The sequence below is a fragment of the Necator americanus genome, chromosome III (assembly GCF_031761385.1).
Source record: "Necator americanus strain Aroian chromosome III, whole genome shotgun sequence".
In the NCBI taxonomy this organism is placed as follows: Eukaryota; Metazoa; Nematoda; class Chromadorea; order Rhabditida; family Ancylostomatidae; genus Necator; species Necator americanus.
The window spans coordinates 27,475,113-27,496,449 of NC_087373.1; the positions used below are offsets into that span (position 1 = coordinate 27,475,113).

The 21,337-nt window shown below is 39.4% G+C and overlaps 2 protein-coding genes across 2 annotated transcripts; both read left to right on the plus strand.

Moving 5' to 3' along the window:
* Nucleotides 1-2,583: 2,583 nt before the first annotated feature.
* RB195_011111 (uncharacterized protein) lies at nucleotides 2,584-9,594 on the plus strand (the record flags this gene model as incomplete). The annotated part of the gene is made up of 12 exons (XM_064192396.1): nucleotides 2,584-2,755; nucleotides 3,065-3,186; nucleotides 4,017-4,169; nucleotides 4,232-4,324; nucleotides 4,414-4,524; nucleotides 6,324-6,401; nucleotides 6,460-6,572; nucleotides 7,990-8,096; nucleotides 8,418-8,542; nucleotides 8,809-8,910; nucleotides 9,406-9,513; nucleotides 9,568-9,594. The coding sequence occupies 12 exons, from the start codon at nucleotides 2,584-2,586 to the stop codon at nucleotides 9,592-9,594; spliced, it is 1,311 nt and encodes a 436-aa protein (XP_064049979.1).
* A 3,831-nt stretch (nucleotides 9,595-13,425) lies between these two features.
* Nucleotides 13,426-19,655, plus strand: RB195_011112 (uncharacterized protein; the record flags this gene model as incomplete). The annotated part of the gene is made up of 12 exons (XM_064192397.1): nucleotides 13,426-13,597; nucleotides 14,779-14,900; nucleotides 16,673-16,825; nucleotides 16,879-16,971; nucleotides 17,102-17,212; nucleotides 17,299-17,376; nucleotides 17,431-17,543; nucleotides 18,488-18,594; nucleotides 18,875-18,999; nucleotides 19,262-19,360; nucleotides 19,482-19,592; nucleotides 19,647-19,655. The coding sequence occupies 12 exons, from the start codon at nucleotides 13,426-13,428 to the stop codon at nucleotides 19,653-19,655; spliced, it is 1,293 nt and encodes a 430-aa protein (XP_064049980.1).
* Nucleotides 19,656-21,337: the final 1,682 nt, after the last annotated feature.

A 21,337-nucleotide genomic window follows, 5' to 3' on the forward strand; every position in this document is an offset into this window, starting at 1 on the left:
AATTACTGGTGCGGAATTTGAAGACGATTACTCAAAGCAATTCAATGTTGTTTCCCTTTGAATATACTTTTCTTTGTGTATCTTGACGGTGGTCGAATGAAGTGATCGTGAACGAGATCTCGTTTCTCGCAAACGATTTTTCTCCTAGCTTCGTTTAGCTGTTTATTCGCATACACTAGTAGCCCGCGAACACAATGGAGAAGAAAAAAGCGCTGCGACATAACAAAAATAAGATCTTTGCCTAGTATTTTTTTAAACTGTAAAACAACGAGATTTATCGTCGGAGAACGATTGTTATGCGCAGTTTATCGTAATTGTGTACTTATGGTATTTTTTATTTTATAATTTTTATATTTTCACTTCATAAGCAGAACCAAAGAAACGAAATCGGATTTCTCCGAGATCAATCGTAATCTAAGGTTAATTTCAATTACTTTCCATGGTATTGAATCCGCAAGATCACTACACATTACCATTGATTACATATTTAATCATAGAAATATGTCATCTCGATTCTACTTTATCTTAAAGGCAGCACTCACCGAAGAAATTTCTTCTCATTCCTGGTTCTGCACTTTTTGTGGTAATTGGAAATTCACATTTCCCAAAATAAACGTCGATCTACTCGGTGGTTTAGGAGCGATGCAATTGCTAAGTCTTGTTCATTTCCACCCTCATGTACATCCCCGTTCATTGCTCCCTCTTCGCTCTCGCAATTATGACTGAAAACTCAGCTGACAGCGAGTCTTTATGGATTTGATGATAACGGTGATCCGCGCCGAGTCTCTTCAGCGAAGCCCTTTTCAATCTCTTATATAGTGCAGTTGCGTAAGCGGTTGCGCTCGAAGCGGTGCGGTGGAGCTTAACGGTTAGGGTTGCGAGGGGATCCTTGTTAGTCCCATACATCGCTGCAGTTAGAAAACGATGGTCCCTCTTTTAACCTTTAACCTCAAACCCTTTTTTTTTATTTTTTACTTTTTTTTTTTTTTTTTTTTTTTATTTTTCTTTAATATTTTATTTAAAATTTTATTTTTAAAAAAAAAAATAATTTTTTTTTTTTTTTTTTTTTTTTTTTTTTTTTTTTTTTTTTTTTTTAATTTTTTTTTTTTTTTTTTTTTTTTTTTATTTTTTTAAAAATTTTTTTTTTTTTTAAAAATTTATTTTTTTTTTTTTTTTTTTTTTTCTTTTTTTTTTAAAAAATTTTTTTTTTTTTTTTTTTTTATATAATATTAATTTTTTTTTATATTTTTTTTTTTTTTTTTTTTTTCATCCCCCACAAGAAGAATAGTATTTAAATTTTTTTTTTTTTTTTTTTTTTAATTTTTTTTTATTTTTTTTTTTTTTTTTTAAAAAATCCCCCCCATTTCTCAACCCCCCCGCGAGAAGAATTATTTTAAAAAAAAAAAAAAAAAATAAAACTCCCCCCCAAAAATTAGGGGGGGGAGATTTTTAAGGGGGTATTTTTTTAAAGGGGTTCAAAAATAAGGAAAAGGGGGGTTTCCTCCCCTTCCTTCCTAATTCCCGTAGAAAACGGCCCGGAAGATACGGCTTCGAGCGTTCCAGCGCGCTATTTTCTACAACGAGTTCGAATGGAGCCTTCGAATGGAATGGAGCCAGCCTTGTGCACTCACCGCATCTTCCGGGCCGTTTTTTTTACGGCAGTTAAGAAGAAATGGACAGAATTACCTCTCTCCATAATCTACTATGCCGTATACAAATACTCCACCGGAAATCCGTACCACTCCAGATTCGTGGAGTGATGCCTTTAAGTGTTGAGCGACTCCTCAAATTCCCAAGACCTGCGAGTAGCGGCGACCAAGGTGGGCGGAAGCCGAGCATGTGTTGGGAAAGAAAATATTTGGTATCTCGGCCCTTTCTCGCGTATGGATCCTATGGATATTAATCAAACTTATTCTGAGGTTCGCTGCAACTATCACTGCAAAAAGTGAAACTTGTAGAGATAAGGACTCTGTGGAAAATTTTCAGAAGGAAAATTCTTCAGTTCCTTTTCCAGTCCGTAAATAGTGTGGTTTCTGCTATAAAGTGGCACAGACACGATTTAATACATGTGAAAAAAGAAATTAATTATTAGTGTTGTGTACGAGTGACCATTCCTGCAAAAATCAATGCTTTGCATGCACTTGCGTAACGTTGTGCAATCGGCGGACATCGTTTCACTGGGTGTACTTAAATAAATGCGAGTTTCCGTTCGATACATAGTTCCAGTTCATTTTCTTATCAAATTTTCTTAGTTTCTATTACCATGACGTTTTGCCAGTCAGTTTCATGCACCTTTCCTATTTTCCTCCATTAACGTTCTTAAGTGCGTTGTGCGGACGATTTCGTACTCATATGTACATGCCTTTCGTGACTCACGTGGTGATTGATTGCATGGTGCTAGGAAAGTGTGCTTTTCTGTGATAAAACGGAGCTCTACCATATGTTCACCGTCGCCGTATGATTCATTCCAAAAATTCTACATTTTTGTTGTGTTTTTTTGTTGTGTCTAGCTCTTATTCCTACACTATTTCTTATTTGTGAAGGGAGTGCTGTTGTAGGTGAGTAGTTTTCGTTCGTCAGTGTATGTGGAATCAGTTTCCGGCTGAACAGACAGAAGAAATCGAAGCTGTTGTCAGTTGTTTTGGCGAGAAATTCGTATCTGTCGACTCAAGCGGTGAAGAACTCAGAGGAGTTATTTTGGTGGTGTTGGAACCAAGATCGAAGCCGATCGTTGTTTGTGCTTCTGACGGAAAAAGTGAGGGAAATCCGTTTATTTTGTGACATTGAAGTTCTAGTACTAATGACTTCCTGGTCTACGAAATAAATTCTACTCAACTAAATCTTGCCTAGGAAATGAAGTATAGGATTTTTGCCTGTTAGATGCGTATATTTTTCTTTTTTTCCACGCCTCCCACTTTTTTCAACCGCGAACTTGGGGTGGTGGAGAAATTTGTGTTCATGAACCTTTTATGCATAGTTCCAGAAATTAAATAACATATTTACTACTACAAACAAAAGGTAAAGGATTTTATCGTATTTCACTGTTTGCAAATGCATTTTCAAGCACATGGACAATTTGAGACAACTCAGCTCTCTCCGGTAGATCTTCGGTTCCGATTGCCTGCAGAGTATCCGGCCAAGAAGGCAACTGTCGATGTGGATTGCATCTGGATGCCCACTTCTATGGTGAACACTTATGCAATTTCTTTTCCATTTCTCTTTATCTGGATATTTCCGCTAAATTGTTGTGAAGGCAATAAGTGGATGGAGTTCGCTTTACGAAATTAGTCCTGTTCAACTGATAAAGTGGGATAGAATAAGTATAGAATAAGTGTCATGTTCGATCACTTGAATGATGGCACTGTGGAGTTGAACCGTGTACCACTTCTTCGAGCAGAATCAAGACTGCTGTCGATCTTTGTTCTGGTTAACGTTTCGGGTTCGCCTCCTACAGTCTTGATAGACGTGAAGCGGTGGTACTAGCGGACCACCGGTTAGTAGAGATGCGCCGACAATCGCGGTTCGCTGAAAAGAGTAGTACAGGATGGAATACTTGAGAGATCAGATGAGCTGTAATCTGTAGCCAGTGCACATAGGAACCACTGTTTTCTATAACAGCAGCATGGACTCTGTTCAGACACAAACTAACAAGATAATAAGTTTCCTGATTAATTAAGGCAACTACTATCATTTTTCGTCGCAAAACCAAGATAGCATACTATCCAGAATTCTTCAGAATTCATTGTACTTGATATGTTCCGATGCATCCGTTGTAACGTACGCGTTTTCTCGTACGGAGAAAAGTTGTGGGGTAACTTTACGAGCACAAAGGTCTTCAATGGAAAATTTAGTGCCAGCATAAGCAAAAATATTAAATGTAATTGAAGTATTTGAATGTTGGTTACACACCTCTTTTGAATGACTAGGAAAAATTTTGCAGGCGAAGACTGAGAAATTTTCTAGGTTAAATTATGTTTTTAAGAAATATTTTAAAACATATAATTCTTTTTTTAAAGAAAAATGTGATATCGAAGCGACTAGACGATATCCTTCAAGAGAACATCGGATCTGCCGTTTTGTTTTTGTGCTGTGAAGAAGTGAAAAAGATTGTGAACAACACCGAACTCCCCGAGTTGCATCTGGAAGAGAACTACTTCGCTCGGAAGAATGTTAGTTGTTGTCAAATAATTTCCGTTCTTCTTGAGATGACGTTAAAATAATTTCTCCTCAGAAAATGCAACCAATGGAAATGTTGGAAAAAGTGAGAGAAGAATGTGAAAAAGCTGAACTAGACGAATTCGAAGCACATTGTCATGACTGTGAGGTAGGGGACTATTCTTTTTGTTGTATACACAAAATATTGCTTTATTTTGGGAGGTTAAACATTGAAGAGGTACATAGATCTTTGTTCAGGTGTGTTTTGAGAACAAAACTGGCCGTGAATGCGTTCGGTTCTCGCCTTGCAGGCATACGTTTTGCAAAGAATGTGTGGCCGCTTATTTCAAGGAAAAGCTCCTTCAAGAGGTAATTTACGCCTTGTTGATTCATCACTCCTGTGACCGCCATTAAAGGCATCACTCCACGAATCTGAGGTGGTACGGATTTCAGGTGGAGTATTCGTATACGGGATGGGAGACTATGGAGAGGGGGGTGATTCCGTTCATTTCTTCCTAATTGCCGTAAAAAACTGCCCGGAAGACACGGCTTCAGTCGTTCTGGCGCACTTTTTTCTACAGGGAATTCGACTGGAGCGCGCCAGCCTTGTTCGGCGCCGCATCTTCCGGGCCGTTTTTTAGGGCAATTAGGAAGAAATGGACGGAATCACCCCACTCTCCATAGTCTCCCATTCCGTATACTAATATTCCACCTGAAATCTGCACCACCTCAGATTCGTGGGGTGATGCCTTTAACAGAGGGTGCAGAGCTGTCGCTAAAGTTACTGTAATCGTTATTTATTCTTCGCCGTTTTGATAAGCGAGAAAAAGTCATGTTAAAAGACTTGACTGAGTATTTTCATTTGACTTTTTCTCAATTCGAAGTGTGAAATAGAAATTGAATGCCATAGAGGCTTCAAAAGGTGAATTCCGAAAATATTTCCGCAGTTGATTATATACGTCTACCTTTTATTTTGCGAAACGAATCAGTATTTTCCTGTAAGGGATCGAGCTATTTTTTCTACCTCTCTATAGTTCCTTAAAAAGATGCCGCACTTCGTCTAGCGTACACCTATAAATCTTGGTGTATTAAATTACTCCTTCTTGCTAACCATTACGTTTGTTTTACAACTACATTCTGCTCTTCGGCCCAGCAGGAAGGAAAAGAAAGAGAGAAAAGAATGCCATTAAAGCATGTTTCTGTGTAATGCGGCAGCAAAGCGAACGGAGTTCAAGAAAAGAGAAAAAGAAAGAGAAACAACGGCAGACACCCTCAAAAGTTAGGCAGCGCGTCATCTTGATGAATGTTTGCTCTAAAACTATGGACTGCTGACTATCTTCATCCGGCAATTCAAGCTGATCAACATGGATAGCGCTGATAAGAAAGCTACTGCTAACTCAACAGCTGGTGATGGTGGTAGTGAGTGACAGTCTTAATCTGAACAATCACAATCACTACGGTATTTCAGAGGGTGTGGTAGAATTGTTAACACGCGCTGTATCTTGTGTAAAATCCTTCGGTATCAAATCTGAAGCCGCTTCTTTCAAGGAGTTCGAGATCCTAGCAGTCATTAGTTTCCTACATGGGTAAATGGTAGTGGAAAATTGACTCCAAAAGAAAAAAAAACTAGACCTCAATTGAAATTCGCTTATTTTTTTTAGAAGATATTTAAAGCATGAATTAAGAAGATATATATATATATATATTTCCTACGATTCTCGCGTTAATTTCGATTCGAGGCCACAAAAGTAGAAGGAAAGAGTGAGCAGTGATTGAGAAGGGCCTTCGTATCCCCTACTTTTTTTAAAATTTTCAAACAATTCTTTCTTCGTTTCCATCGCATTGTCCCTGACCGACCGTGTCACGCTACGGGTTGCTCGACAAAGACAGGACAGAACTGAAGAGTAATTAGCGACAAAGAACCCTTGACGACGATTCGGTAATTCACACTTTAGTCACACCTTGAAATGGCTATCAAAATGAAGAAACCACGTACTCCTCATCTCTCCTCCTTCTCTTCCTTATGTAGTTTTGTTTAGAACCCTGAAAAATCATTCTATTATATTTTATTTACTTACATTTCTATAAAATTTATATTTAATTTATATTTTATTTATTTATTATATTATTATTCCTCGCATCTTTCGTGTGCACTTACGCTATTTAAGATCTCGTTGCTTTCATGTCCAAGTGACAGCTGTGTGACGAATGCTCCTCAAAAGTTGATCGTTGAACTTCTAGGCGAGGTAACTCTTTTCTAGTTCCAACTCTTGTAGATCCTGCTAATCTTGATACTACGCTTAGGAAGCGTTTGAACGCTACGAACGGCTCCTTCTGTCCAGAGTTCTGAATGGCATGAGTGATATGGCCACTTGTCCAAGAATTGCTTGCCAGAAACCTGCTGCCCTCAGTCAAATGTGAGTCATTTGTCGTTGATTGATGCTTTCTCTGTTTCTACGTTGTCCAAATCCACCTCTTCTGATAACTGTCTGAAATTCAAATTCAGGTTTTCAATCAATCCATTTGATAAATTTGGTATATCCCAACGCTTTCGATTTCAATTCAGAATAGTTTCAAGGTCACTTCCTTCCAGAAATTTGCATATTGTCCCTTTTTTGTTTTAGTCGGGCGATAAGACTAACGTGGAAATCAGAAATTTTCATGTTTATCCAAATTTTAGGCCAGATTTTGAATTCTTCTGCGGTTTTGTTTGGATTTTTGAAAGCACGCAATTACAACACATCTTTGAAGTTTGTGGAACCTAAATAAAAGTATGATTACGGTTTCAACTCCCTGTTAAATGAACGAACAATTCCCGTCGCCTTACTAATGTTACAAGCCACTTCAGCTTGTTTTCACAACGTTCTCAAGGATGATTTCAGCGAGAGTTCAAACTCCCGCAAATCTTGGTGTCTGAGTGCACTGCGGACGATAAGAGATCTGCTAGTTGCTACTTTCTGGGGTTTGCATTGCCGTAGCACCCCCTCGGAACCTTCTGAAACACCGTACATATCGTAGGAAGTTATTTCAAATAGAATCAATTGTAACAATTTTAGTTATTGTAACTGAGGTAGGCAAGGTTTAAAGTCATGACCGTTCCCTTTAACGCTCAACAACAACTCAACACTTTAACATTACATATATTAAACATATTTGGACGAATAGCAGCAACCAGATCCGTTGCAGCTCATTTATCAAACGCTCACCATTCAGGATTTGCTGGGTATTTCTCTACGTTGTCACTGATGAAGGGATCTAATGTGGAGATTATCCGTTACATTGGAGGACGTGTAATCATTAATTCTTTTGATCTCCTTCTTATTCTTGAGAAGAATTACATTCTTAGTTAGTAAGGGACTCTTTTAACAATACGTTTGCGATATATATTTATATATGTATATATATGTATGTGTATATAGTAGGGTCAAAAGGAAATGAAGCTTGTTGAAGTTGCGGGTGCACCCAAAGCGGTGCGGTGAGGCGTTGCGGTTTGGATCGATGGGGGGTCATCGCGAACTGCAGCGATGAATGTTGGAAGCGAGGCTCCCTCGACAATCCTAATCGCTACGCTCCACCGCTTCGAGCGTAGCCGCTTACACCACTGTGCTGTGCTTCATGTCGTTTTGACCAGACTATATATACACTTATTTATTTATTCATTTATAATAAGAAATTCCCAGGTCCGTAAACCTCAAACGATTCCTGAATTGAAGTCAAACGCGTAGGTGCTTCCACATAGGAATTGATCAACACCGTGCAGCTTATTCTTTTACCGTCTTCACAGTAAAAAATAGACTAGTTTTCATTCCTACTATTTTCAGAATTTATTTTCAGAATAGATAACTTGGCAACCTGTCTTGTATGCGGCCATTCATTCTGCACTAAATGTTTCAAAGCGTATCACGGAGTTCAAAAGTGTCGAACCAAATACAATCTCTCTGGTAAGAAACCAAATTATCAAAATTTCTTCACTATTCCTCAAAGATGCCCTTTGTGACTGTTTCATTATATCGAATGTTTGTTGGAGCCTGAAATCGCGAATTAGCAAAGTGAAACTAACTGGATGAAAGCTATTTCAATTATTTTAGTTCTAGTTATTTTATTTTTTCTTATGAAACACTTGCTTAATCGTCATTCAGCTTCAAATATAAGAGAAATGCGAAATCTGTTCGTGAAAATATAATCATCCATCGAAAACCTAAAAGAGTGCTGAGCGAGAACAGGAATACCTAGTTGCCTATCGCCAACAGTATTCTTTTCAGTCTTCGTAGAGAACAGTGACTTCACATGGGGGTTCCAAGAAGTGTCTTTGCTGGAGTTTCTTAGAGCGACCGACGAAGAACGAACTCAGATGGGATATTGGTATGGAGGAATTGAAAAACTAGAGGTTTGTTGGTGTTTTAATCCAATCTTTGCTTCAGATTATAAGAAAGTGCTACTCTTGCACTTGCTATTAGAATGTGCACAGAGAGAATGGTTCGATTTATTTAAGAACGAAAATATAAAATTCAAAACTTCTTCTATTCAAGGTCAACTGGGAGTTCAGTCGGAACTACAAATCTTCGACTGAGTTCTCAAAGACCTCAGCGATGAAACTGGATTAGTTGACTTAATTGCAAGACAAATATTAAAATATGGTTCTATTTCTTCTAGGCTGAAATGGAAGCGTTAATAAAGGAGAAAGAGTGGCGCAGCTACGCATGGATTGAAGAAAACGTTCCAGACAGGTGTCCTGGGTGTGCCATTGCGATCCAGGTGATTCGACGTGCAGTAGACGTTTTTGAAAATTCAAAATCAGCGTCCAGAAAATTCTAAATTCTGGGTGCTCTTCAATATTGGGTGGTAATTAGGAAGTGGTTCTCAAGAAAAAACGCGAAGCATCTGTAAATCTAGAAATCAAAAACATCAAGTAAACATAAAGGCCTCACTTTACCCCACGGCATAACTCTTAACACTCCTAGTAAATATGAACTGAGGACGCAAAAGATGGATCTCGTCACCTGCAGAGGTACCAAAACTCTATTTTCATGATGACTTTACCATTTTCCACTTTTTCGACTTTTATTTCATCGATTATAAAAGTGCAAAGAGTTGAGTAAAGTGATCCATTTGAATGTTCTTGATCCGTCTGATTTCTCAACTTGTTGGGCTACTTGGTGAACCCACTGAATGCCATCAATTAGTGAAGAAAAACTCAAAACCGAAAATTTCTGCCATCATTTGCAATTTAAACAATTTTAGACTTTTCAGAAAAACGAAGGTTGTAATCATATGTATTGTACGATGTGTGGGACAAGATTCTGTTGGAACTGCAAAGTAATACTCAATTCACACAACATAAATCGACATTCCAATGGCGTAAGTATTTTTAAATAGTATGCAAGACGTTTTTATAAATATCCGCTGTTGCAGAACTGTGAAAGAGCTGCTCAATCCTAACAATCATCAGAGGTCGAGTCGTCTGCAGCTACATATATGCAGTCTTCCTATGCGGGTTACGTTGATAATTTAGATTTCATCCAGAACCTTGAGAATCTCTTGGCTTTTTTCGATTGAAGTTACACAAATTACAGGACTTGTATGCTTGTACATAAATAAACAAATATATATATATATAATTAGTTATGTGTTCTGTGCAAAAGCCAACCATAATCAAGGTTCAGAACAAAGCCATAAGGGTTCGTCACTTGTGTGTGAACAGTTTCTAGCGGTGGTAGGAAATTCTCACGTTGATAATTTAGATTTCCACGACAGTGTGGCTGAAAATTGAAAAAAAATGTGGAAAGATGACTGAAAGCTTCAGGAATATCCCCGGAAAATTAAACAGCAAACTCAAAGGAGTAACGGGTTGATTAAAAATAGTATTCTACCCAAGTTTTACGACGACAACAAAGAGTGAAAAGTAAAGCATAGGCGAATTTTTACTCAGCTCGACCCCGAATTCAACTCATGATAATCGATGTTGGAGTTAGCGTTGGTGAAATGTTCCAATACTGTATTCTTTTCATGGTTGACAGGGCTCGGGAGATATATTGTCAAGTACCACTCCGGAAACGCGAAAAGATCCCAGCAAGACCAAATACAGAGAAGGGGACTAGAATGATTATTCTGTCCGCTGATGCAACCTTTTGTATCCCTACGAGTACCGAAATGAAAGCGAGTTAAGTGAGATCAACACCAAACTTGGCTACAGCTGAAACAAATGAATAAAAAGCTACGAGTTAAAGGCATCACCCCACGAATCTGAGGTAGTGCAGATTTCAGGTGGAGTATTCGTATACGGGATGGGAGACTATGGAGGGGGGGGGGGGGTGATTCCATCCATTTCTTCCTAATTCTCGTAAAAAACGGCCCGGAAGATGCGGCGCCGCACAAGACTGGAGTCGAACTCCCTGTAGAAAATAGTGCGCCAGAACGACTGAAGCCGTATCTTCCGGGACGTTGTTTACGGCAATTAGGAAGAAATGGACGGAATCACCCCCCTCTCCATAGTCTCCCATCCCGTATACGAATACTCCTCCTGAAATCCGTTTCACCTCAGATTCGTGGAGTGATGCCTTTAAGTGGACACCAATACAAATACCTAGAGCAGTTGGTTTGTTGCATAATTACATTACTCATGCACTTTACGCATTCGTATTCCAGTTGGAGTAAAGTGTAAAGAGTTGCTTCGTAGCGTTAACTGGTCACTTTATCTGTTTTCTTCAATTATAGTGGATGTCTGGTGTTTCCGTTATGAATTTGCAAAGTAGTCTCGGATTTATACCCATTTGTGGCAAGTATTCAGCGTCGAGAATGTGATCTACAACGACCCATAGAGACGAACAAATGGAACAGATATATGAAGCAGGTGTACTTACTCTCCAGGACAAACCTGGTATCCCTCGTTTTGAGGGTTGAGCGGTGCCGACCGTGCTGTCGTCGTGGCCGCTTACTTCCTTCCACTTTTCATCAACCTATAATTTCTCAAAAACGTTAAGACTTATTTTCGAAGAAGTATGCGCACCATTCACCACTCTCACAATTTTTTAATCCACCAGAACCCCATGGGGATACGAGTGCGATTACGAATACCGAAACACAAAGTGTGTGCGACCGAGTTTTTTTTTCTCCGCAAAATTAAATTATTCCCAATCCTTGCAACGATGCAAAAAGAAATAATCCTCTGCCCTTGCAGTTTATGTGTCCAGCACCTTTTTCATGCTATGACCAAACTATACAGGACCATTTTGCACCTCTGCTTGACCTTGTGAATCAAGAGTACACTTGGGGCAACACTTATAAATGCAAGATTTTTCTAGTGTTTACTATTATGTTTTTTCTGCTTTGTTCTCATTTACGTCTTCCTTCTAATAATTGCGAGGAAGAGCTGTTCTAGTGGTGCAAATAATAGTTTTTAGGAGCCACAAAACCAAAAATGCCTGTATTGTTCCGTCACCTTGAATAAGGCTTTCATGGGCGGTCATCCTGATAATGTACGCCCAAAATACAAGCGCATTCGAGAATGCGTACACAAAAGACAACTATATGAAGATGCTTAAGGTCCTCCAATGTCATTCAAACAGCAGGACACTCCGGGCCAAACAAAAGAAAAAAAAATAGAAGCATAACAATGTTGAGACAAATCTTCTCATAGGAAAAATCTGGTTTTATGATTGAGATCACCAAATGATAGTTTCATTGTCGGTCTGTTTCGGTTGTGGCTCGTTGGCGTCAGTGGCGGCGTCGCACATTCGTTCCTCATTGGTGAGTTGCGCTGATAGTAATGTAATAATATGTAATCGAAAGTCGAAGCTACGTTGGAGTGGATTGACGAGGAAGAGGTTCTCGGAGTTCTCAGAGTTCCAAAATCAGTGATGAGCGCTATTAGCGAAGATCACAGTTTCCGTAGTTGAACTCGTATTTGAAGCTCCCACACTTTTCAAATGGGCGGAAGATGTGCGCGTGAGTTAGGGTGGCTCACGATGAATGGGAGGTATAAGGAGGGGACAATATGATAGCATAAACATTACAATTTAATTGTAACATTACATTTGTTATGTTCTAAGATAGGAACACCCTGGCGCCACAAAAAAAAAGATTTATACTTTACGTAAGAAAACGTGTCGTTTTTGCATGAAATTTCCGTATTCTTCTTCCCATTCCGGATAATGATGAATCCAAAATTTACCTTGGGTTGGCGAGTGAATGAAAAGTCTATGGTTGGGTGTAGTAGGAGACGAGCCGAAAATGCTTGAAAAACCGCCCATGATGATCCAGAAGAGTGTTGTGCGGTAAACCGCAATGCTCGGCGGCGGGTCGGGATTCGTTTGCCGGCCGATCGACCAGAAAATTCTGCGCGTTGTTTCGAACCGAATAAAACAAAGTGTGGTTCAGTGGATAAGGTTTATTGATATGAAGCTAAGAGCAAACAGAATTTGCCGACTATCTCCGGCGTATACAAGAAGAGCAACTCCTACCACAAGCTGGTCACCTCCTTGTCATATGATCCGACAAGGAGAGGACAATGTGATAACGTAAACATTACAAATTTCATATTATATTATATTGTATTATATTATATACTTTTGTGAAAAAAAAACTCCTTGAAATAGTATGTGTTTAGGTCATTTAGATAAAACACATAGTTTACGCGAAAAGAAAAAATAAATAGATGATGTCTGAAGTTCTCATTACTTTTGACTCCTTGCAATGCATATCAAACTAAGTGTTGGTTGAGGACCTCGTTTAAAAATGGCTTCCCAACAAAAATCAATATTTCACAACACTTTCATAATGTTGTGCAATCAGTGCAAATCGTTCCACTGGTACTTAAACAAGTGCGCGTTTCCGCTCGGAACCTCACTATTCCTTTAATTATCCAGTTTAAATCTGACACTGTGTTGCCGTTCGTGCGCTCGTACTGTCCTGCACCTTCCCAATTATGATGTAGTCGTGGAGGGGAGTGCGAGACACTGCTGACTTCTTCTTCACCTACCTCGTGACTCACCCGGTGATTGATTGCAAACGCGTACTCGTTGAAAATTGTGCTTTTCTGTGACTACAAAGAGTTTAATCTCTTTTTAGTTATTTACTGCTGTTTACTTTACTTACTTTACGGTTTACTTTATTTTACTTTACTGTTTACCTATTTTTTTAAAGCCGTTTGCTAGCCCAATGCAAAGCTTTTCATTTTTGCTGTGTCTAAATCTCGCTCGACAGTATTTTTTTTAATATTTGTGAATATGAAGAACGTGCTGTTGTAGGTGAATAATCTTCGTTCGTCAGTGTATGTCGAGACAGTTTCCGGCTGAACAGACGGAAGAAGTTGAGGCTGTAGTCAGCTGTTTTAGCGAGGATTTTGTCTCCGTCGACACGAGTGGAGAAGAACTTAGAGGAGTTATCTCGGTGACATTAGAACCAAGATCAAAACCTATTGTGATTTTTGCTTCGGACGAAAAAAGTGAGCCGAATTAGCTTGTTTTGCTGAGTGATAATGCTAAAATTTGTTTGAAAACAAAAAGAAACAACAAGAAATTTGTTTTTTTTTCTCAAAGTACCCTGTACCTTCGTGCTTTTCTTGGTCAGGCCGGCCTTTACACACGGGAACGACCGCATGTTTTTTTTTGAACTCGGGGAATTAAACCTTTACACACGGGTACAAATTGGAAAACAGCAGATCAAAAATATGAGGGAATTGGAAGGGAAAGAAAAATCGCTGATTCTTTGAGATCAATACAACAGATCAATGAATGCGCCGTGATGCGTCTTTTCGTAGCGGAAATTGTCCCCAAGTTATCGAAGAAATCATCGTACTGTTCATTTTTTTCCTCGCTGAGCATTTTCTTTTTTGCACGTCACGTGGACGGGATTGGAGGGGAATTTTGTATCAGAAGACAACGAATTATGGGATTGTCTGCACTGCTACTCAAGTATAATTTTTAAAGTATAATTTTTTATAATTTTTAAAGGTATCACAAAGTAAAGTGTCACAAAATTGGCGTTGTTGAGATCTCTTAGAGAATAGATAGCAGTAGGGATGTAGTCCAGAAATATAATCGTAATAGAGCTCAGTTCGTCCTAGAAATGCAGAAAAGAAACGTGTGAGACAGCCTGGATTGCGCCAATGTCCCCAACGATGCAACTTTTTGCGGGTGGTAAAACGATGGGTAGCCGCAGTACGAGTGCGACTGTGCAGATATTGTAGCTTTTACTGTTCGTTTGAGTTATGTTAGTCGGATTAGGGACGTTGGAAGGACGCTGGAAAGAGCTGCCCATTTTGTTGCGTAAACAAGCTGCATCGTAGGGGACATTCGTGCAACCGAAACTGTTTCTCACGCTTTTTTCCGAGCTACTAACATTGAGCGTGATTACGCTCAAAATCATGAACCACACCTCTAACCTGCCTATTCGATGAGAGACCTCAACAGAGTCAATTTAGTGATACGCTGCTTTCAAGTGAAATTCGGCTGCTGTTCGTTCCGCGCTGCTGATTGTGAAGTGGAAATTAGCAAGGAAATTTCCTTTAGTGTACCCTCTGCATTTAATCCTCGGATTTAAGTGGTGGACTCTGCTAACTACGAGTAGAAAACCCAAGGAGCGCGTCTGAGTTCCTGACCGCTACTGTTCAACGTTAACCTTCAGATTATGGACAATTCGAGACTACCCAGCTCTCTCCGGTCGACCTTCTGTTTCAGTTACCTGCAGAGTATCCAGCCAAGAAAGCAATTATCGATTTGGATTGTATCTGGATGCCCATCTCAATGGTAGGTAATAGTTTCTTTTTTCTGTACATTTTCTTACTCAACTACTGGAAAGAGATCACAGGGATCTGTTCAAGTTTTCCTTCTCACGAGATAGAAACAGTTCAGCTTCCAAAGAAGAAGGCAATGTAGAGAGAAGGTGAGAAGTAACGATCGCAGCCAGCCTACTGCCCTGAAACCTGAAAGCTGGTTCTATTGCGTAGGCGGCTGGGCTGGAAATGGTTGGCTGGAGCTAGCAATTGCCCTCCCGGTCAAGTACCAGCTAAGATCTACTCGGACTGCACAGCTAGCAATCGTGACACCGCGATTGCACCCACCGGCTCTGCTGCGCCGATTTGAGCGCAGCACTAACGCAATTGCATCAAGCTTCAGGTCGTTTTGACTCGACTATAAAAAAAGTTATAGAGAGCCATGAATCACGAGTGTAGTTGTGGTGCATTTGCGTACGCGTTCGAAACGTCGCGGTGGAGGCAGCTGTTGGGACCGAGGTGGGACCGTCGCGAACTGTGGTGATGGGTGGTGCCAGTAAGGCTTGGGTCCCACGACGCTCCTAGCCGCTACGCTCCATCGAATCGCCGCATACACGATTGTGTACGTGCTTTATGTAGCTTTTACTTTACTATATATCCTTTTTTGGGCAATTCTGGAGCTGTAGCATAAACCCTTTCAAAAGGAACACTTGAAAACAAAGATGGCAAGTTTTGTTGACTCATGGAGGGTAGAAAAAGGACTGATATCCAAAACTGAAATGTCGCAGACGGCACTACCACGAGAATATCTGTGAATTTCTGTACTTTGGAAAAAAGTGAAAAAAAATCTAGAGCAGTAAAATACAGCAAACAAGATGGACATTACATCTAAAATATACATCCACTTGTTTATTTATTTCCGCGTGTTCATGGCGAACGAGCGTGAATGTTTTGTTCGGGACTTTTTTGTTTGCTACAACCTATTTTCTCTTAATCTACACCAGGAAGTACTACAATTTGCTGGATGGCATATTTGTGGAGTCAGAAATTGCATCGTTTTTTCTAATAGGGAAATTATGAAAACACTCGTGTCACCTGAAGCAACGAAACTTTAGGCATCCACATACTCAAAACAATTGATTCGGACAGTCGATTATTGAGAAGTTCTGAGATCTGGGTGGAAATTGCAAGTAGTAAACTCATACACCACGTGATTTTCCGGAAGAAATAGTTAAAAACAGATGTGAGGTGCTTTCATCCAGGTTTCCAAAGGTACAAATCAGAACTTCTTGTTCGCCCTTTAGTTGGTTGAAAAATCAACATCTCCTTGTTCGTAACTCCTTATCTACCTGTGGGACTCGAAGCACAGCCACAGATCTTTGATCACTCGTCTATGTCTCAAACTTTTTAGTTTTGTAGCATTAAGGAGCCGCTGAGGGAACCGCTTGGGGTTGTCCCAAATGTGTGGAGCGTCCATAAAAGTTAGCGTGGGTGAAAGTTGTCATACTTCGTTTGTTTACATGATATCCTTCTTTAAAACAGTAAGAAGCACAAGCTTGAATGTGATAGACAACTGTTCTGTAAAAATGTACTAAGAGGGTAGAGTCCCGACACGATAAACGGAAGACAACGTTAAAATGAGAAAAATTCAAAAGAAAATTGAAAACTTAAAAATTGAGTACAGTGATTATATGTATTTCTTCGTGTTATTCTTTCAAAACTATAGAAAGGATTTTACAAATAGAATTTGAAGAACCTTCCTCGTAAGAGATCTTGCTTTTTTTCAGGTTAAAGTGTGTTTTTCAGGAAAATCTGATTTTGAGGAGGATCGACGATATTCTTCAAGAGAACATCGGATCCGCTGTTCTGTTTCTGTGCTATCAGGAAGTGAAGAAAATTGTAGATAACACTGAAATTACAGAACTGCATGTGGAAGAGAACCGCATTGCTCGAAAGAATGTTGGTTGTTTTCGGATGATTCCCAAGCTGAAGCTAAAATATTTCTTCTTTAGAAATTGGGGCCGATGGAAATGTTGGAGAAAGCAAGAGACGTGTGTGAAAAAGCCGAGTTGGACGAGTTTGAAGCACATTGTCATGACTGTAACGTAAGTATCAGTTCTTTCCGCTCATTCGTAATTTTACAAGTAAGTTCTCATGATCTTACGGTATTCATTTATGTAATCGAATAAGTAGATAAATCGTCTCCACCATTTCATCCAAAACCCTTCCTTTTAGGTGTGTTTTGAGAACAAATCTGGCCGTGAATGCGTACGATTCTCACCTTGCCGGCATACGTTTTGCAAAGAATGCGTAACCGCATATTTTAAGCAGAAACTGCTTCAAGAGGTAGTATACGATTAGTTAGGAACTTGCAGTGACCATGTGTTCCCTCTCAGCTTTCCTCTACGTTTATGAGTTGACTTTCTCTTAAGATTTCACCGCTTACGTGTCCCAGCAGTAATTGTGCGACGAATGCTCCTCAAAAGTTGATCGTTCGGCTTCTGGGTCAGGTAGATTTCCCACACCATTAGTGGTTTACTTGGTATCTTATCTAATTAATTCAGGAGGCATTTGAACGCTATGAACGACTGCTACTGTCTCGAGTTTTGGATAACATGGGTGGTATGGTTGTTTGTCCAAGGATTGCTTGTCAGAAACCGGCCGCCCTCAGTCAAATGTGAGCCGTTCGTAAATGGATGAAAATTTCTCCGTTCTCACGAATGTTGTTTTAAAGGCAGCATACCACGAATCTGACGTGGCCAGGGAATCCGGGGGAAAAGCTAGAGGAACCGTAGATTGCAGGATCCAGGGTAGTTTCGCTTATGTGTCCCTAATGGTGTAAAAAAAACGACGTAGAAACCGCATTAGTTCCTATGAAGTACGTAAGGACGCGCTTCTATGTACACGTTCCGGTCTCTCAGCAGCCTTTCCATTGGTTTCACTTGAATAGGCTGATGAGTGATCATCAGTGATCTGCGATCGCTCGCCTTTGGATGCGGCGCGTGCACAAGGATGGCGCGTTGCAACTGTAGTAGTCGCAAAAAACGGTATGGAAGGATGGTTAGGGAGAGATGAGCGGAACCGCCCCAGTTCCCACAATCTACAACGCTATTTCAAACTTTTTCCGCAGAGTCCATCAACTAGTCAGATTCGTGGATGCTGATTTCAAATAAATCTCCTCTGGCTAAAAGTCAGGCAGTAGTCAATCTATTTATAACGGGATATAAATGAAAAATGTAATGGAATTTAGTTCATTCACTTTCATTTCCAAATTGGGTATAAACTAAGGTCTTTGTTCCTGGATTTATTAGGAATATTTCAAGTTTTCGCAGCTATTAACGAAAATTACATGCAAAATTACATCTGCGTTCAAGAAAAAAATTCCGAAAATTTACTTTTAAATGCTATAGAGCGTGTTGCTTTGGTACGAACGGTATCTTCTTACCAAATGTGTTTTTATCAAAGTTATTATGTTTCAGGTAATTGCATAGAATCAAATAGAAGCGATGGTTCCTTATGTTTCTTATTGTTTAACAAAGATCTTTCCTTCTTTCTTCATTCTCGTTCATTGTACATTAAAAAATAATTTAAATTAATTAATTTCAACTAGTTTACTTTCAGAAGAGATAATTTGGCGACCTGCCTTGTTTGCGGCTATTCATTCTGCACTAAATGTTTCAAATCGTTCCACGGATTTCAAACTTGCCGAGGCAAATACAATCTCTCAGGTGAGATGCTGCGACTTTGATTATATTCTTTTCTGTTCTCTAAAGATATGTCTGTGGAGATTTTTCTGAAAACCAACATCTGGGAAAATACTTGGGGTTTTTTTCACAGTAGCTAGACTCCAGGAAAAGTAGGAGTCAGACGGATCAGAAACCTCCAGAGGCGGTTTGCCCAAAAAGACAACTTTTAAAACTCATAGAAGCCGCGGGAGTAAGGGATTTATAAGGTTGAAGTACTGAAAACGCTGTTTAGAAACACCATGCTTTCAGGAGTATTTTTCAGTCCTTGTTGAGAACAGCAACTTTACATGGGGTTTCCGTGAAGTGTCTCTGTTGGAGTTTCTCAGAGCGACCGATGAGGAGAGAAGACAGATGGGATATTGGTATGGAGGAATTGAACAATTAGAGGTTTGTTAGTGTCTAATTCATTTCAAACTTTACTTTGCATTATCAGAAAATCCTCTTCATGTACTTGCGATTTAATAATGTGTGGAAGTAGAGTATACGATTTATTTTAGAAAGAAAGCATAATATTGAAAACCACTGCTTTTCAAGATGAACTGAGAGTTCAGTCAGAATTATAGGGTTTCGTTTGCGTTCTCCAAGACCTCAGCGACTAAGATGGATTATTTGAAAATGTTAAAGAGCAAAGTAGTCCTATTTATTATAGGCTGAAATGGAAAAGGCATTAAAGAAGAAAGAATGGCGCAGCTATGCATGGATTGAACAAAACAGTGACAGATGTCCTAACTGCCTTATTCCAATTCAGGTAAACCGATGACAATATGACTGGTTCGTTTCGAAGTTGGTAGCGTAAAGTGGACAGATATTCGGCTACAGGAAAGCAGAAAATGTGTCATTTCATTGAACGATTCTCTTCTGATTTTCAGAAAAACGAAGGATGTAACTTTATGGCATGTAGGATGTGTAAGACGAATTTTTGTTGGAAATGCAAACAAATACTCAATACATTCAACTCATACGATCACTTCAGTAATGGTGTACGTACCTTTAAATAAAGTGGAAGCGATGAGTACAAATTTACGTTCTTCCAGACCTGTTGAAAGGGCTGTTCGATCCGCCCAAGAATAATCAGTATCAATTATCTACAGATGGCTGCACGCTGATTTCTAACATCTGTTACCGGTTGCATGGGTAATTTTGATTGTGTTCAAAATGTTAAGAATCTCTTCCCATTGTAGTTTTCCCATTGTAGTTGTACAGCTTAAAAAACTTGTATATTTGTGTATAAATATTTCATACCAGGCTTAATTTTTTCCTCTTTTTTTTACCCAAGCTCCGTTTTTCTCCTGTCTAGAATATCAAATAACAGATTCATAAGCGTTTCTCACATATGTGTATTAATTGAGTTCCACTGTAAAAAAAAACTGTTTTCTTTACCTGTAAGAAAATCTACGGAATGAATGATGAAGTACCTACAACGAAGCGAATTTCTCGGGACTATGGAATTGAGAAGGCAATAAAGGAATTAAGAAATGCAGCCGATTAAAAAAACGGAAAAAATATACCTGCAGCACAGGGGTCGTTCGTGAGCGTTCACTCTGTGCGTTCTCTGGCCCAGCTAAAGTAATAAAAGCACCCTCTGCTATTTACATGCATGACTTTCCAACTTCAGATTTCAATTCGTCGACTGGTTACCCACTTCCAATTCTTTCACGGACATCTAGGATTCAGAAACAAATTATTGATCAACTTCATAGATTTATATTCATTTTATTGACGTTGATCTACTTCTGCACCAATAACAGAACTTCATAAATGAGGTGTCGATATATGATCATTACGAATACAAGAACCATGTTAAAGGTAGCATACCACAAATGATTTTGAGATTTTTCCACGAAACGATACGGCTAGCGGTGCAGATCATGAGTATAAATGCGATCCAAATCCCACCTCCCTCCGAACGAATGAAGAGAACGGCGTGGGAAGCGAATCTTGCAGACCGAATTTTATTACGGGCCACTTTATAGCGCACCACCTTTCTACACACGTCGTTTCTCCCAGCAACCTACGCATACATTGGTTTACTTGAATGAACTCTCTAGGAAACCTCACTGATCTTCGTCCTCCTGCTCGCAGGCGCGGCGCTTATACGAAGATGGCGCGTCATAGATGTATCGTAGGAAATTTAGACCAACAAGACCATTTCTCACGCGGTTTTTTTTAAAAGATAATTGGATGGAATTGAGCGTCATCTCTGTCACACCGGTGAGAGGCTGCCTTCGAAAGAACCATCAGCTTCATTATTCGAATTTTCCGCTTACTCTTCGTCTGCTCATTGAAACCTAGGATGCAGATATTTTAGCGTATGCCGAACAATATAATAATAATCATTTTGAGGAGAAGTCGATTTTATCTACCTTATCGCCGTATATTTTCCACGAATAAATGGATGATTTGCGTCTCTCACAATTTAGTTGCAGCAAAGTCTCAGAATTTCACTTGTGTGTTGAAAGTGCTGAGGGAATCTAATACTCACAAGCTGAAGTCTTTGAGAAGACTGTCTCGCAGCAAGAGAAACTAACAAACGAATATATGAGATAGACATCGTGAAAGTGAGTAAAAATGTGCTGCCAAGCAGATGGAATACCACTGATAAGAAGATCTAAAGAACTGGCAATGTCGTTTGAGGAAGTCGTACATGGCAAGCACAAAAGTGGACGTGAGTTAAAGGCACGAATCTGAGTTGGTACGGATTTCAGGTGGAGTATTCGTATACGGG